The sequence below is a fragment of the Antechinus flavipes genome, chromosome 4, assembly GCF_016432865.1.
Source record: "Antechinus flavipes isolate AdamAnt ecotype Samford, QLD, Australia chromosome 4, AdamAnt_v2, whole genome shotgun sequence".
In the NCBI taxonomy this organism is placed as follows: domain Eukaryota; kingdom Metazoa; phylum Chordata; class Mammalia; order Dasyuromorphia; family Dasyuridae; genus Antechinus; species Antechinus flavipes.
Window position 1 is genome coordinate 197,269,492 of NC_067401.1, and position 18,682 is coordinate 197,288,173.

Here is an 18,682-nt window from a genome sequence, read left to right on the forward strand (position 1 = left end):
TCACTCCCTTCTGTAAAGCCTTAGCACCGACACCTCCCCCACATCCCTAGGGAAGCTGTCACAAAGGCTCTGATGGCTCTCATCTCAAGATGCAACCATGTTAATTATCTCCATTCTCCTGAGCACAGTGATCATTACTGTTTCCAGCTTACTTGACTCCTGTGGGATTCACCATTACAGTCTCCTTCAAATATCTCTGTGAAAAGTGGATTCTGATTTGTAGGTAGAGAGCTGAGGCAAAGGAACAGAGACAACTCCTATCCCCCAAGTGCTAGCAAAAATTAGAATTTGGGTTCAGACTTACTGACCTAGCCCTGGTTTACCAGACCACTCTCCCAGCAGTTCTCAGGCTTTTGGTCTCATTCCTATTCAACTGGTAGTTCTTTGTTCCTTACCCTTCCCAATCCAGTGTTTTCTCTTGAGTTTTGTTTGATTTGCTGAGAGTGTAGTAGCCCTTGTTCTATGGGAATGTGTGACAAGAAGACCTCATTATAACCCTAAAAGACTCTATAAATGAACTGAAAGGGAAGGAGAGAGGCCTTCACTCCTCTGAAGAAACAACTAAAAAAATCCTTCCCTTTGGTTTTATTGAGGGGGTGGCTTTTATATTCTAGTGACATTTCCTTATAGTTGCTGGTGAATCGATCTGCATGCACTTGGAAACTCTGTGTTCTTTTCTTTCTCAGCCTCTTATAATAGGCCCTAAAGGAATACTCCAGACACTCTGAAATATGTCCTTTTCAGTGTGTGCTTTGGGCAGGGGGGAGGTGCAGGGGTAATAGTATTCAGACCCTTTGACTGGGGTATCCTATTTTAACTGTTCTTTCTCTCAATCCTGCTTTAGGGCACCGATATTGATATCTTTAGCTATAAGTCTACTCCACTCAACAACAAAACCCTGGATAAGATTCGCTGTGTTCTGGACTACCGCTGCATGGTGTCAGGGAGTGAGCCGAAGTTTCTCATTGGCTTAGGGGTGAGTGGGTGGGTATAGTTTCTTAGGTTGGATTTCTCCCAACCTAGCTTGGTTCCTTTGCACCCGGTTTAGGGCATCACACAGCCTCTAAAGGTTATTGTTTTGCTCCCTGGTAGTGTTTAATGTTTGTTGTCTGTAGGAGCACACACTACACTTACATGAAATGGGAGATACCATGATTAGGAGGGTAGTTTTCCCAGAACAAGGCTTAATTAGTCTTTTTGACTAGTACATTTTGACTTTACTGATACCTTGGACTTCTCCATGTGTCTTTACAATAACTCATTTTAATAGAGGGAGAAGAAACAAATGTTCCTTTAGAATGTTAATGTCTTCAAGAGTCATAGAGTTTAGACAAAAGGAGGGTCTGGGGGTCATTTTGTGTACTGTAAGAAGAGGATTAAAAATTGGAACATACTAGAGAGGAAGGGGAAGGAGCTTAATGTTTCATATAAATAGGAGTATATTTCACAATATGGAGAATGGACATTATATGAATGTCACTTTGATTCGAACCAAAAAAAGGTTGCTAATATTCATACAAACATACATACACAAAGAGTTTGATATAGAAGGATATTAGGCTCAGAAGGAAAATAGGTAGAGAGGGAGAGACAGAGAAGTGAAGAGAAGAAAAGAGAATGATGTTTAAGAGGGAATTTAGGATTGATGAAGGAGTAGTCATAAGAAAAATAAAGAGTAATGTCAGCATGAAGGAAGGATTAAAAGGAGAGTAAAGTTAAAAACTTGTGATTACAAGCAAGAGAAGGGGGTAGCAGAGGAGAAACAGAAATGCTTCAGTTATTATAGATTATAATTTAATAAATCATTAAAAAGAGCACACTTTTAATTGTACCATCTTTGCAAAGAAGGGTTGAAGGAAGATAGGGGAAAAAAGGAAAAAGTCAGAGGATAGGAATTTTAAAATGATAGTCATGTATGTGAAGATGATTGAGTTGAATTTAACCATACTGTGAGGATAGCTAAATAAATTAGAAAACAGAATTTACTAAAAATATATTGGAAACAGATTTACATGAGGTTAAAATAAGTGGGTGGAACAAAATCTGTTATGCCTTAAGTGTATTAAAAAAAAAGCAAAGGTAGCATTCTTGATCTCAGACAAGGCAACACTCAAAATGTACTGAATTAAAAGAAATAAACACAGAAGTTCTATTTGGCTTTTGTAGGAGCACGCTATAGTAAACAAGTATCCATATTTAACATATCTACACTGAGTGACATAGCATCTAAATGCTTAAAAGGAAAAGTTAATCACAATGCAGGTAGTAATAGTAAGAGTCTAATAGGGGACTACTTCAATGTGGCTTTTTTAAGGCCTAGAGAAAAATGGCAAAATGAGAAGCAAGAAAGAAGTTAAAGATCTAAATAGAATTTAAAAAAAGTTTTAAGATAGTTTTTTTTAAAAAAAATTATTCAAAGGAAACAGAAAAGAGTATATGTGTTTCTCAGCTATGTGCGGTACTTTGTAAAAACTAATCATGTAATTAGGGCATAAAAACCTCACAAACAAATACAGAAAAACAGGTTAAATACATTTTTTTTTTTTTTTTACCAACCATAGTGCAACAAAAATTGTCTTCCAAAAAAAAGACCTTTAAAGAAAGGATTAAAATTTAATGGAAGAAAATGTTTGTGGCAGCCCTGTTTGTAGTAGCTAGAAAGTGGAAAATGAATGGATGCCCATCAATTGGAGAATGGTTGAGTAAATTGTGGTATATGAATGTTATGGAATATTATTGTTCTGTAAGAAATGACCAGCAGGATGAATACAGAGAGGCTTGGAGAGACTTACATGAACTGATGCTAAGTGAAATGAGCAGAACCAGGAGATCATTATATACCTCAACAATGATACTGTTTGAGGATGTATTCTGATGGAAGTGGATCTCTTTGATAAAGAGAGCTAATTCAGTTCCAACTGATCAAGGATGGACAGAAGCAGCTACACCCAAAGAAAGAACACTGGGAAATGAATGTAGACTGCTTGCATTTTTGTTTTTCTTCCCAGGTTATTTCTACCTTCTGAATCCAATTCTCCCTGTGCAACAAGAGAACTGTTCGGTTCTGCACACATATATTTAGGATATACTGCGACATATTTAACATATATAGGATTGCTTGCCATCTGGGGGAAGGAGTGGAGGGGGAGGAAGGGGAAAAATCGGAACAGAAGTGAGTGCAAGGGATAATGTTGTAAAAAATTATCCTGGCATGGGTTCTGTCAATAAAAAGTTATTAAAAAAATAAAAAATAATAATGGAAGACCAAATTATTTAATCCTAATGCATTGGTGGATTAAAGAACAGATAAAAAGCCATAGAGTATTTCATCAAAGTAAATGACAAAAATGAAAATCATAACAGAACTTTGGGATGCAACTAAAGCAGTCCTTAGGGAGTTTATCTCTCTGAAAACTTTTCATCAGTAAAAGAGAGAAGGAAGGAATTAATGAATTAAGCATGTAACTAAAAAAAGAAAAGCAAAATTAAAAAAAACTCCAACATTAAAAATTTTGAAAATGGAAGAGATGATCAAAATTGAAATAAAAAAAATTAATAAATACAGCCAGGACCTGGTGTTTTTGAGAGAAAAGAAGCAAATAAAATAAATATAGTCTGCTTTAAAAAAAAAGAGAGAGAGAAAACTAAGTTGATAAAAAAAGGACAGTACAACAATTGAAAATTAAAGGGAAATTACAAATGTGATCAGTTATGTACTAATAAAAACTGTAGGCCCACACAGTGCAGATGAACCGTGTTTTGACCTGCTTTGGCCATCATGCTGTGACGCTTACGTGAAACAGCCTGCCCTTTTCTTCTTTGAACATACTCACAATTGCCCTCATCTCTGTTGAAGTTGCTGCTCTGACTTCTAGAAACTTTTTTCATGCTTTTGAGTTTTCCAAAGGTGTTTGGATGTTGTGATCACCAGGCCAGTTCTATGCAACTTCATTACCATTTCCTTCCTTTGCTGTGTAAGCCTCATCCTTCTCACTTTGAGCTGAGGTAAGGAGCAGCTTTGTAGATTGGCATTTTGCCTAGTTGGTTAACATCTTTCCTATGTCTTCATTCTCTTGTATTTTCTCTCTTAACTCATCTGGATTTCTTGCCTTTTGGATCCTTTTTCATGAGCTTATTCATGCTCTCATTCTTTTTTGAATGCTCCATCTTTTCTGTTCCTTTTTTTTCCCCTCTTTCTGTTTTGGGCCTCACTTCCCTTTCTTTTCATGTGAACTTTTCCTCTCTCCAGAACCATTAATCAGAATGCTGTTGATTGATTGGGATGGACACTTGCCAAAAGAACAGTCAAAAATCTGTATTTCTCTTCTGCTCCTGAGACTGTTAAGGGAGGAGCTGCATGTCATTTAAATATATTTCTGCAAAAAATTTCTTTTCTTCCACATTCTCCCTCTTCCCACTGTAACACATAACATTTTTTTAAAAGCTTTTTATTTTCAAAATGTATGCATGGATAATTTTTCCTCTTCTGTTAACCTGGGCAGTCAATATTTTTGTAAATATTCTTCCATTTCATTTTTATGATCAAATTTATTGGCATATAGTTGGACAAAATATTTCCTAATTATTGCTCTAATTTCCTCTTCGTTGGTGGAAGGTTCTCCCTTTTCATTTTTGAGACTAACAATTTGATTTTCTTCTTTCTTTTTTCTTACTCAAATTAACTAAAGGTTTATCTATTTTTTTTTTTCATAAAACTATCTCTTAGTTGTAGTTATTTGTTATGGGCCAGAACTCTGAACTTGAAACAAAGGATTCTTACAAGATACTAAGTCAGTGGAATTGATAGAGACAATAGTTATCTAATTTAGCTTGGTTCAGTATGATTGATTTAATCCTACAAGGATTTGTTATGGACCAGAACTGAAACAAGGATGTAAGTGGAATTGAGGAGACAATGGTTAAATCTAGTTTAGCACTGATTTACTCCTACAACAAATAATGGTTTCTAGTGATATAATGATTGGTATATACTTAATGTAGAGGATATAAGCAAGAAGCTCTCAGGGCCAAAGGACAAGTGCACTAGAAGCTCTCAGAGGCTGAGACAGATTCATTCCATCGTCCACCTTTGTGGTGGCTACAGGCTAAAGCACAAACTTTTGGATTCGAAGAGATTCAGAGGGCAGAGAAGGAGGCAGGAGTTCAAGCTCTCGGAACTAAGGAGAGAGATAGGCCTCTAAGAAAGCTAACTGGGCCCAGGAAAGGAGAAAAACTTTGAAAGAGACAATAAAGGATTTGGACTTTAACACCTGGCTGCACTTGTGGTGATTACTGAACTGAAAAGAAGGCTGCCTCCAGATACCCCAAGAAAACCTCAACAGAGAACATTACTTAAGAGAGTATTTTTTAGAGAGAATACTACATTTATTAATTCAATAATTTTCTTATTTTCAGTTTTATTAATCTCCCCTTTTATTTTCAGAATTTCAAATTTGGTATTTAATCGAGGGTTTTTCATTTGTCCTTTTTCTAGCTTTTTTAGTTGTAAGCCCAATTCATTGATCTTCTCTTTATTGTATGCAAGCAAGCATCTAGAGAGAAAAAATTTCCCTTTATAATCGCTTTGACTACATCCCACAAATTTTGGTATGTTCTCTCATTATTGTCATTCTCTTGGATAAAGTTGTTGAGTATGTCTATGATTTGTTGTTTCACCCATTCATTCTTTAGGATAACATTATTTAATTTTCAATTAATTTTTGATCTGTTTTCTCCTGGCCTTATATTGCATATAATTTTTATTGCATCATGATCTGAAAAAAAATGCATTTACTATTTCTGCCTTTCTGCATTTGATTGTGAGGCTTTTATGCCCTAATGGTCGATTTTTGTATGGATTCCATAAACTGCTGAGAAAAAAGTAAACTTTCTGTTTCCATTCAGTTTTCTCCAAAGATCTATCATACCTAACTTTTCTAACATTTTGTTTACCTCCTTAACTTTTTTATTTATTTTGTGGTTTGATTTACATAGTTCTGAGAGAGCAAGATTGAGATTCCCCACTAATAGTTTTGCTATTTTATTTCTTCTTGCATCTCTTAACTTCTCCTCTAGGAATTTGGATGCTTTACCACTTGGTTGCATTTATCTTTAGTATTGATATTGCTTCAATATTTATGGTACCCTTTAGTAAAATATAGTTTCTTTCCTTATCTCTTTTAATTAGATCTTTGCTTTTACTTGATCTGAGATCAGGATTGCTACCCCTGCTTTTTTTTACTTCACCTGAAGTATAATAGATTCTGCTCCAACCCTTTATCTTCACTTTGTATATATCACTATGCTTTAAATGTGTTTCTTGTAAACAATATATTGTAGCATTCTGGCTTTTAATCCATTCTGTTAGCCGCTTCCATTTTATAGGAGAGTTCATCCCATTCACATTCACAGTTAAAATAACTAATTCTGTATTTCCTGTCATCTTTTTTTTAACCTTAAGTTATGCTTTTCTCTTTCCTTTCCCCCTTCCTTCCTCCCCAGTATTTTGCTTTTGATGACCACCTCCCTCAAACAGCCCTCCCATTTTAGAGCCCCTCTCCCTTTTTTATACCTTTCCCCTATTACTTGTTTTTTCTTCTTATTAGTCTTTCCCTTTCTTTTCCCCTTTCCCCTACCACTTCCCTATAAGATAAGTTTCTCTGTGAAACCAAATTATATCTGATATTCTCTTTTTGAGCCAAATCTGATGAGAGTGAGTTTCACACAATGTCTCATTCTCCTCTCTTCTTTCCTTCATTTATTAAAGGTTGTCTTTTTTTTTTTTAATGAAATGTAATTTCCCTTATTTTTCCTACTTTTTCCAGTATGATCCCCTTTCCACCTCAAGTTTATTTTTCATATTATCATAATAAAATCAAATTATACTTGCATTCTCTAAGTATACCCATAACAGAAATATAGTTCTCAAGAATTCTTTCCTTTTTACCTTTTTATGTTTCTCTTGAGTTCTGTGTTTGAAAATCAAATTTTTTGTTCAGTTCTGCTCTTTTCCTTAGAAATAGGTGAAATTCACCTATATCTTGAATGTTCATCTTCTTTCCTGAAAGATAATGCTCATTTTAGCTGGATAGCTTATTCTTGGCTATAATCCAAGTGCATAGATAATTTTTCAACATTAACCCTTGCAAAACCTTGGCAACACATACCATCAACTGTCAGGAAGAAAATACACATTTAAATACATGGGATGCAATGTTAACTAGGAGTCTTGACTGAGGATTAATCTTCACTAGGCCCTGCTTTTCTCTTGTGCTCTCCTTACACAGTTCTCTCTCTTTGCAGAAATCCCAGATCTACACATGGGATGGCCGCCAGTCAGACCGTTGGACAAAACTGGACCTCAAGACAGAGCTGCCCCGGGACACACTGCTCTCAGTGGAAATTGTTCATGAACTGAAAGGCGAGGTTAGTGCTGGTTTTAGGTTTATTGATGTCACCTGGCTTGGGCTAGCTTTGGCCTTCCCTCTTCCCCTTCATTTTAATTTTCATCTGGTAACAGGTATGGGCATGATAGAAAGGACCCTGGTTCCTTTATTACTACCTTGAGTTTTATCTACCCAGCCTTCAAATAGAATAGTCATTATCAGCAAGCACATCTTTGAATAAGAAAGACATATAACTTTATACAATCAGCTCCTGTGCTAATGCATTGCGTCCCTCTGCCTCTCATCCAACACCTGCCATTGTGTGAATTAATGCAAAATAGAAAAAGAAATCCTCTCCTTTTGAAACCTTATGTTTTGTAAAGGGCAAGGCTCAGAGGAAGATCAGCGCAATCCACATTCTTGATGCACTGGTGCTGAATGGCCATGATATTCGGGAGCAGCATTTTAACCAACGGTATGGTCAAGGGCCTTGGGAGGAGGAGATTGTCGGTGGTATGGGCTTGGAAAGCCAGATTCCAGCTTGACCCCTTTGGAAACTTTGCCATGGCATCAGTGGTCTTTTCCTCAGTTTTTCATCTCTGTTCTCCATTATTAAATGGTGCTAAGGAGCCTTTTCCCCACTGGTAGTAGGTAGGCTCTAGATGTAGTTCCAGCTCTCTCCCTAGCTAGAGTCTACTGAGGCTTGGGACCTAGTTATTATAGAGACCAACTCCTTCTGTGTGTTGCCACAGTCACTCAAATCAGTGGAAACATTGGTGCTAGGATTGAGAGGAGATGACTTATAGGTAAACAGTATTCACCTGAAGAGGTTGTATTATACAGGTAGTCAGATGACATAGTAGATAGAGTAGTGGACCTGGAATCAGGAAGACTCATCCTCTGGAATTCAAATCTGGCCTCAGACACTTACTGACTGTGAATCTGGCCAAGTCACTTCACCCTGTCTGCCTCAGTTTCTCCATCTATAAAATGAATGGGAGAAGGAAATGGCAGACCACTTTGCCAAGAAAACCTCAAGTGGGGTCACAGAAAATCAGACATGATTCTTAGAAATAAAGTCCTAAAGAGGATATATTATACAGGTATAATACAATATAACCCAGTTAATACAGTAGAACAGGTATGTTTTACGTCAAAGAATTAGGGAGCACAGTGGAGATTAAAGGATCATTTAGCTCTCAGACAGCTTCATGTTCTGATTGGAGAGTGAGAAATTGTTTTCAAGGGATGGCTATACTGTAGGGAGGGAAGAATGATAAGAGAAGGGAGAGACAGTGATGTCAAAAAAAAAAAAAGCATTAAGAACTTAAAAAAAAATCCTCATGAAAACACAAGAAATATACAAATAGAGTTTAGGCCTAGAGTTAAGACGGCAGTTAGATGGGATAAGCTGATTGAAAACCTAGAGGATACGTGTTTGAGCTTGGCTATGTTCTAGGATGTAATAGCCTTGCTGGTGATTCAGAACTAATTGGTGGCTTAGTATATTTCTGACTCTTGCTAAGTGATTCCTAAATGCTTGTTCGATGAATGACTAGTAGCAATAAAGGTTCCTAGATTTAGAGTTGGAGGAGACTTTATAGATTATCTAGCAATTTTCTTTTCAAGATAAGAAAACTAAGAACCCAGAGATGTCATAGGTAATAGTTGGCAGGACTGGAATTTGAGGCTAGATCTTCTGACTTCCAGTTGATTGTTGCTTCTTGAGGCCTGACTTTTGCCTATCTCTTTTTGTTACAGGATTCAGCTTGCTGAGAAGTTTGTAAAAGCCGTTTCTAAACCCAGTAGGCCTGACATGAACCCCATCAGGTGTGTGTGTGTGTGACTGCCAGTGCTGCTATCTAGGCAAAGGTAGCCCTCCTATGGACTCTGCTCCTTTGGATACTGCAAATACCTCTGGCATGAATAATAGAATAATACACAAAACATCAGTTATAATTTATATTAGTGGGTTTTTCCCCAATCATTGGAGACTGTTGGATAGGAAGCTACTGAGGAAATGACAATTTTTATGGAAAATTGAGGACATAGGGTGTACATACCTAGGTTCAGAAATGGATGCTTTAGAGCTAAGGGATGCTTGGAGTAGTGTAAGGGAAGGAAGGAAAGAACAAATTTTAACTGCAAGGAATGAATCACTAAAAGTAGGATTTTAGACATTATACAAGGGTGTCAAGCAGTCCAATTATGAGGGAAATTTTCTAGCATCCCAGACATTTTCTCGGGGGCTCACGGGGAAATAAAGTACACTACATTAGGAAATTGACTGGGCTGGGTTTATACATTACTATCCATTTGATAGACTTCTAATTTGTCTAGATAGGGATTTTCTTCTAGCATTAAACTTTGTTCATTTAAGGTAGTTGGGGGTATATAAGTACAGACCAGACTAAACAGATAGACTTGGGATTATTTGGTCTCCTTTTTGTTTGATCTCTTTCCTGCCCAATTACCATCATGGCATCATCTTGTTAACTTCCATTGGGCAGGTTTAGGATTGACCAGCTCTGACGCCTGGAGGACCTGTGAAGGGAAAGGGTCCATAGAGGAGCTGTGAGGTAGATTGGGAAGTTTCCTATTCAAAGGGGAAAAAAAGGGAAGAAGAGAGAGTTGGAGATAGAAGGATAAGACTGAGATGTCAAACCTGCTCTCTGCTGCTCAGTCACATGGGCAGAGTGATACCCATCAAAGTTGGGAACTTCAGTTCTCAGGGCCTTTGTCTTACTCCTTTTCTATATCTCCACAGGGTAAAGGAGGTGTACAGACTAGAAGACATGGAGAAAATTTTTGTCAGGTGAGTAAATTAGAAACAACCAAAAATAAACAACAACCTTTTGCATCTCACTAAACCAGGATACTCATTGCTTAGGAGAATCCAGATTCTTGGGATTAATCCCAGGTAACTTTGGTGGTTCCTAGGGTAGGAGACATACCAGGTCAGACTTGCAAGGGGAGCAGAGTCGGCAAGGAATTAGGAAGGTGTTGAGTATTACTACAGGTGAAGGCTTATATTTATTTATGTCTCTCACACTATGGCTGAGGACTGATTCAGTCTATTGTCAGATGGTGAGTGGGGCTATTGGGCCTGAGGCAGTCTCAGGGGCTTATTGTAATTTTCCCTGTGCAAAGCAGAACGACAAACTGGATAAAACACAAAATTCCAGCCCTTGATGGGTCAGCAGAAATTGAGTTGCTTCCTTTTTTTTTTTTTCCTCCTGTAATGGTGCAATCCATGTGACTGCATCTGTGTGGGTCTGTACATGTCCATATGTCTGGACATGTAAGCGTATGAACTGGAGGTCATGGTAGGCTGCAGATCTGAGGCTCATCTCTTTCACCTAAGCTGTCATTTGAGTATTAACTGTTTAACAATAACATTACCTTAGTGTATGTTAAATAGAAGGGAAGCCTTTGAGTGCCTGGTGGTCATTCATGTTAGTTACGCATTGTATTCATCCTCAGTAGTAATGTCTTCAAACTCAGCAGCAGTTCTCATACATGTAAAAATGTTGGGTCACATAGCCAGAACGGGCTTCTCATCTGTTCCAGCAGGACACAAATTTGTGCTGTGTTTGCAGTGCCAGGCTCAATGATTTTAGAAAAACAAAGACTTGCATAAAGTAGTGAAGAATGAAATAAGCAGAACCAAGAAAACATTATATACAGAAACAGCAATATTTTAAGTACTATATTTTAAGTTTTAAATATGACTGAGCAAATAAGTCATTTTGTCTATTATAAATACCCAAATTAATTATAAAGGACATATGAAGAAAAATTGTATCAGCATCCAAGTAAGAAATGATAAATAGATGTGTAGAACAATTTTACATACATAACGTGTATGAATACATACACACATGTACATATGAACATATATGTGTTTGTGTATACCTATTTATATCTAACGGTAATCATTTTTAGGACTGGCAAAGGAAGAAAAAAAGAAATTTACATGATAATATTTGAAAGGAAATGCATAACAAATTTGCAGTTTCCTTGTACTATAATATTGAGATATAATTATATAAAGATATATAAAGTATGTGGGATATTCAAAAAGAACTAGTGGAGAGAATTTTGGGAAGATGGCAGAACAGGTTAGAAAATTCCAAGTTCTCTAGATTTCTTTCACAAACAAATAAAATTGTGCCTCAGACAAATATAACCTGCTCAAAAACAAGACTGGGTGCAGAACAAAGGTCTTTCTGGCATATACAGAAGAAAGACTATGATGTAGGATTACCTGGTATAAAGTGGAAACATCTTCAGGCTAGATTAATTACAGTGCTGGGATACGTGGGGCTGTCAGGAATCCGAGATAGCCACATCCCCAACTATAGGAATTTTCACCTGCTAGACAGTCAGGAATCTAAGTCAGGGAAGACTGAGAGAACTTCTTTTGATAAGGAACACTAGGTCCCCACTGTGATGATAAGATGTAACCCTGGACAAAAAATTACCAGAACACATAGTGACTACAGGAGCAATGGAGCAGGAAAGCTGCTGGCTTCAGGCACTTACAGGAGGGTGAAGTCTTGGTTTGGGGAATTGAGACCAAAGGGAAGAACCAAAGGAAGACTTGTATCCAGAAGCACCATTCCCCTTCCTGGGAATACAAGTGATTACAATAACAAGATTTTTGTTTGTTTGTTTTATAAATGAGCAGGCAAAAGAGAAAGAATCCAATCACAGAAAGTTATTATGAATAGGGACTACTGGAGTTCATCTTCAGAGAAAGATACCAAAGTGAAAACAATTCTCTCTTAACCCCAAATAGTAACATTAAATGGTTACTTGCCCAGAAAAAAATTTGTAGAACTCAAAAAAGACTTTAAACATAAAATCAGAGGGATTATTTTAAAAAGCTAAAAAAAAAAAAAACAAAAAAAAAAAACAGCCATCCAAGAAAAACAAAATAACTATGAAAATAATGTCAACCAACTAGAAAAAGACATCCAGAGTCTTAAAGAAGAAAATTACTGTGAAAATTAGAATTGACCAAGGGGTAGCCAGTGAAGCTATGAGACCAAGAAATAACAAAACAGAAGATAATGTGATACGCTTTATAAGAAAAACAACAGATCACAAAAACATGAAAATAAATGGACTACCTGAAAGATAAAGCCAAAAAAAAAAATCTTGACACAATAATACAAGAAATAATCCAAGAAAATTGCCCTTAAGTGTTAGAACAAGAGGGGAAAGTCAAAATAGGAAAAAGTCCATCTATCACCAACTAAGGAAAAGGATATAGAAACATTATTGCAAAGTTTCAAAACTTCCAGTTCAAAGAGAAAATTTTTTAAGAATCAAACAACAACAACAAAAAAAAAACAACAAAGAAACAAAAAGCCAATTCCAATATGTTGGAGCTATCATTAGAATTGTATACAATTTATTAGCAGCTTAATAAGAGTGTGGGTCCTGGAATGCTATACATGGTTAATCAAAAGAATTAAGGTTGGGGCTGAAAGTATTATAGTTGGCAAAATTAATTATTTTGCATTTAAAAAATAGCATTTAGTGAACCTCTCAAGTTTTCAGATTTTTGTTGGCAAACAACCCTGAACTCAGTAGAAAAAAGTTTTCTTCCATTTAATTTACTTATTTTTTTTTTAATACATATTGCTTTATCAATCATGTTGGGAGAGAAAAATCAGAGGAAAATTGAAATACCACAAGAGAGGGAAAAAAACAAAAAATAACATCGCATGTTTTATTTACATTCAATCTCCATAGTTCTTTTTCTGGATGCAGATGGTATTTTTGATCCAAAATCTATAGGGATTGCTTTGGATTACTGAACCCCTGAGAAGAACCAAGTCTTTTATAATTGATCATCACACATTCTTGCAGTTATTGTGTATAATGTATTCCTGGTTCTTCTTGTTTCGCTCATGCAAATCTTTCTAGACTTTTTTGTAATCAGCTTGTTCATCATTTTTAAATAGAATAATATTATTTGATTATCTTCATATATCACCCCTTATTCAGTCATTCCCCGACTGTGCCAGGCTAGGATTGAGGAATCCTACATCATCAGAAGTGGAAGAGGGCAAGACAGATTATGGAGTCCCTTACTTCTCTGCGCTTAAGCTTCCTCATTTGTCAGATGGGGATAACAATATATGCTATCCAGCTCACAAGAGTGCAATGAAAATCCATTGAGATAATAAAATGAAAGCATTTTGAGAACCATAAAGCTGGGGAATATTATTGATATGGGTTGTAATGGCCTCATGACTCAAGGCATACATATATGTAAGATGACTGGAGAATCTAAAGATATGATTCATGGCTTTGGCACATTTTTTCTCCATATGAAGTGAACCACCCTGGATAGATGTTAAAGTCATGGCCTTCCTAGTTCTGAGTTCACTAGCTCAGACTTTATTTTTCACTCTATAAATATTATTGCTTATAGCATAATAGTCTTATTAATGATGTCTGCCTGGAAATGGGTGTGGTCTCTAGGGACCTTAAGCTAAGAATAGATCTCTTGTTCCATGGCAGTTCATGGTTCTGGTTGTGGTTGAAGTAATTGCTCTGATAGTTTTGGCTGTAATAGCCAAGATTTAGGCACATAATAGGAAATATTTGTTTTTCTTATCATGTACTTCCTTCCCTATATCTCTGAGAATTCAGGTTAGAAATGAAAGTCATCAAGGGATCACATAATATGCTGCGACTAAGCTACACCGGACGGGATGATAGACATTTTGTGCCCACTGGCCTTTACATTGTCAGGACTACGAATGGTAGGTTTTCCCTGTCTTTCCTCCTCCCATATTATCTCCCAATTTCTTGGAAAACTTTATTCTCACTGTTGCTTCTCAAGTTCTGGGTACAGATTGATGTGCTTTCTGTGATCCATAAGTAGATGAAGCTGTAATGACCACCCAGACTGTCAGTAGCTAAGGTATCTGTTAATGGCATATTGCCCTCCTCCTGACCTTGTCCTGTTCCTTGGCTGGATCATTTCCTTCATTATTCCCTCTGGGCTTTGGGAGAAAATGTTGGGAGGCAGCTTTAGTACTTCTAAGTCCCAATTTCTAGGCCCCTCCCCACCCCTGTCCCATCTGAATCCACTTATTTCCCTTTTTCTTCTGGGATCCCACAACATAGTGTCATTGCTTGAGATTCCACAAAAATAGAAATGGTCCTGACATAATTGTTATCACTATTATTATTAGCTTGGTTTTGTTATTGTTAATAACAAGGAAATGTCTTAGTATTTTTTCTGGTACCACTTAGAGATGGTAGTGAGGTTAAGCTATTGGCTATCATCCTTTGGGCTCTTCACTGGGAGAGAAAGAGAATTGAATGAGAACTGAGGGTGGGGATAATATGTACTGCCTGATTATTAGTAGACTGCTCCCCAGAATGCTCATGAAATCTTAACAAGCGTCTGGGCACACATGAATACTAAACTGGGCACAAGTTAAGCTATAGGAGTAGTAGGAAGATTTGGATAAAGTTAAAAAAAAAAGTCATATAGAACTTTCCTGAAAACCTTGTAATTTTTCTACTTTGAAAGGGAGCAGTTTAATCCTGATTGATAGACCACAGGCCTGCTTATTATACCTCTTGGATAGCATGAAGATATTGCTCAAATTAACATTTCTGAGACCAAACTTTAACCAGGGTCAAAATAGAATTAAGATAAATTAGGCCTCACAAACATATGAAAGTCTAGAATTCTCTGACAGAATCTGGCAAGCAATCCAAGGAATAGATTCTGTCATCTACATTGACCCTTAGGTTTAGCTTGTCCTCCTTCTGCTTAGAACCCTGGACCATGGCATTCAGCAAAAGCTGTAAGAGGAAGTTTTTCTTCAACAAGACAACAGGATTTTCTACCTATCAAATGCCTCTGGATGCCATCGCTCCATTTCAGTAAGTAATGATCTCCATCTTCCTTATATTCTTTGTTTCTTTCCTTGATTCCCCTTCTATTCCATGTGTGTCACTTTTACCTCTGCCAGATACTCTGCCCTGTGTTCACTTGATGCCATGGCTCAAGCAACTACTGAGGAGAGCTTGCCACCCCCATGCTTATTTCTTTCCTTTCCTCATTAGATTCTAGGATGTACATAGGGAGATCCTTTTCCCTGAGGCCTATAGAAGGAAGGGAGTGGGATTAAACTAGCCTTTTGGCCTCAGTTAATCAGGAAGTATTTAGTTAAGTGCCAGGCACTGTCTAACTACAGGTTTTACAAAGAAAAGCCAAAAAACAGTCTAGTTCTTGCTCTCAAGGAGCTCACTGTGTAAAGAAGACAAGAAAGAGAGAGGGGATGGGATAGACTCTAGAAGAAAATAGAGGGACTTTCTCCTCAGGTCTCCTGCTCTCTAGGCCTAGCCTGGTAACTAGACATATTCATGGACCAATCTCTTGGTACAAGATCTGCTCTTTTAGCTCCCAAAGCTGTCATTTGAAGAAATCTTTAGAGATTTGTTCAGTCCCAGTCCCACCCTTTCTTGAAGGGGATTCTCTTTCCTCTGCCTTCAATCTAGCCATCTATCATTGCTCTCTGGTGTCTGGTCCCTAGTCCCATTTTTCTCTCCAAGATATTAATGGGCCTCATGGCTTTCTTTACAGCGAGGTCTCCTTTTTGACCACATGCCAAACCAGGGTGGCTCTTCCTTCTTTCCTAACCCTCATTAGTCCTATCCTATTACCCATCCCAGCCCAATGATATCTTTTCTCATCTCTCTTCTCTTACCCCAGCATCTGCTACTATGGACGCCTCTTCTGGAAGTGGGGCGATGGTGTCCGAGTACATGACTCTCAGAAGTGCCAGAATCCTGAGGAATTGTCTAAGGATGACATCCTCTCCTTCATTCGGGTACACAGTGTCTGAGGATCCAGCCCAGGAGATCATGGCCACCCCTGAGGACCCTTCGCTACTGTCTGAGGAAGGAGGGAGGGGGCTGATTGTTCTGTTTGGAGCAAGAAAACAGTCAGCAGATAAGACAGGTCTCTTCCTCCTTAGAGGAGAAAGAGTGGCATTCAGTGCACATCAAGGACAGGGTCTATGACCCTTTCACCCCTGCTTATCCTGGGTTATATCCTTCCCTTCCCCTAGAACACTTGTGAGTATTAGGGAGGAGCTAAGGAAGTTGGCATTGGTTTTGCTCCTGGTGTAGCCCTTTCAATTCCCATCTCCAGGAGGACATGATGGGAACTTTATCGTTTAGGGGTATGGTCTAGAATGTTTGGATCATTAAAGGGTCAGTTCCTGAGTATGTTGGCTGGCTTGGGGGCAGAGGTGGATTTTTTAAGGAGCCTGATGAGATATTGCTGAAGCCTCAGAGCTCCTGGAGTTTATTGCACGTCTCTTGCTCTGATCATGGCCTCCTGTTTGGGCTTTTCTGGGAGTTCTTCACTTTCTGCTAAGTAGCTGAGCTACTCGGGGAGGGTGATGGGCAGAGGAAGAAAGACTATGACTGTTAGACACAAAAGTCCTTATATCTACCCCTTGCCCTTGACAGCCCTTAGAACCTGATCGCTGACATATTTTTTCCTTTTTTTTTCCCCACCTCAATGTGAATATCCATTAGAATATCCAGAGCCTTCTTTCTAGAACTGCCTCCTACTCCTTCCTCATTTCCAGTCCAAATCTGAGTAAGACAGCTCTTAAAAATTGAAGTAGCTGCCAAATGTTGCCCAGCCATCTTGTCTAAGAAACAGTGGTTTTGCCTATACTTTGGAAGAATATCTTTTAACGTGGATGAAGGGATCAGGCCCATCTCTATGGGATACTCTCCTGCCATAATTTGATGCCCAGCATGGGGGCTTGATCTAGGTCTCTATGTGTTGCCAAAGATAAGATGCTGGAGGCTTTGAGTGCAGTTTCTCAGGCCCGAGATCATCCCCTTCCCCTGGTTTCCACCCCCCAAGAAAAGACACAACTTGCTTCCATGTTTTCTCCTAACCAGAGGGATTAGGGACCCTAGGTCCTCAGTGGAAGAAGGAAGCATGTCTATTTGATAAGAAAAACATCATTTCTCAGAACTGGTAATATAGTACCCTCTGCCTTCCCTGGGTCCAGGCTGGAGGGCCAGAAGTCAAGATTCCTTGTGTTGGGGCTTGTTTCTATGGTGATAGGCAGAAAGTTGCAGGGGGGTGGGGGGAAATGTCTCCACTGTGTCCATGGGGTGGACCAACAGTCTTCCTCTATCCTGCATTTTTAGTAGTAGCCCTGCCTACAAAGGTAGTTTATTTTCATCCAATACAGGGTTAGGGGTGTGTGTATGTGTCTCATGGCGCCTTGGATCATTAAAGGAAAAAGATATTTTTAAAACCCGTGTAATTTTGTACTGAAGATTGACAGCTTGTGCTTTTGGAGCATGGGAATTGTAGTTTTGTAGCATGGGAATTGACTGACTTGGTTGAAGACTATCTGGTCTTTGAGGTGATACCAAAAAAAAAAAGAGGGAAATGAGGGAGCTTTAAAATCAAGTGTCTCTAACGTGCTGGAGAATAGGACTCCCACAGGAAGGTCCAATCTGGTATTGTCATGTTGCTCTCTGTAAAAATAGAGCTGGTGGGGAGGATTGGATTCTCTTCCTGACAAGGCCGAGGTGGAAGGACCTGCCTTGCTCAGTTACATAAATCACACAGCTGGCCAGTTGGTGACATAGCTACAATCCAAGATCTGTCTGTGAGACTAAAATAGCAGAAGCGGCAGGCTAATTAATGTCACTTTAGACTCTGGAAGGAGGCGGGGAAGAATGGCTTCACTGACCCCTTCCCCCAGCCTCTCACTCTGCCTCTAGCCCCTGGACTGCTCTGTAACATGGCTCTTCCCTATCCCTTTAGGACCAAGTCAGACATAATGGCTAGCCAAATTATTTAGTGGTTTTTCCTTTCAGAGTACCTCTCCCCACTTTCCCTAGGCTCCATCCTGCTGCCTCCCTCTCTTTAGTAACCCCAGGGTCCCTCCTTAATGTTTCATCGCCTTCAGTTCCTCGGGGCTTCTCTTTTCCTCATTGTTTTGCATATTTAATTGGTTTAATCTTGCCTCCTTGCTGGTTGAGCCCCTTTATCATTTTAGTTGCTTTGCTGTGGCCTCCCTCCAGCCTCCCATCTCCCTCCCCTATTTCTGTCCTATGTCTCCACGCTGCGGCAGTGGAGGAAGGCAGAGCAAGTATGTCTGTGTGCTGTACCTGAACTGCCAAAACCATGGGTGACTTCCCTGACCTGCAGCCATCCCTCACTGCAAGGCCAATTCTAATTTACTGGCCATGGTCATCCATATGTCTGTCTGGTC

The 18,682-nt window shown here is 38.5% G+C and overlaps 1 protein-coding gene across 5 annotated transcripts in view; it reads left to right on the forward strand.

Moving 5' to 3' along the window:
• Positions 1-17,713, forward strand: part of CMTR1 (cap methyltransferase 1) — a 63,699-nt gene extending 45,986 nt beyond the window's left edge. For all 5 annotated transcript variants that reach the window (XM_051996791.1, XM_051996793.1, XM_051996792.1 and 2 more), the window contains 8 exons: positions 845-976; positions 7,303-7,425; positions 7,769-7,860; positions 9,147-9,215; positions 10,153-10,200; positions 14,055-14,167; positions 15,197-15,305; positions 16,138-17,713. In XM_051996791.1, coding sequence (XP_051852751.1) covers positions 845-976; positions 7,303-7,425; positions 7,769-7,860; positions 9,147-9,215; positions 10,153-10,200; positions 14,055-14,167; positions 15,197-15,305; positions 16,138-16,270 — 819 coding nt within the window. In that variant the 3' untranslated portion in view covers positions 16,271-17,713. The remainder of the gene's footprint in view (positions 1-844; positions 977-7,302; positions 7,426-7,768; positions 7,861-9,146; positions 9,216-10,152; positions 10,201-14,054; positions 14,168-15,196; positions 15,306-16,137) is intronic.
• The last annotated feature ends 969 nt before the right edge of the window (positions 17,714-18,682 follow it).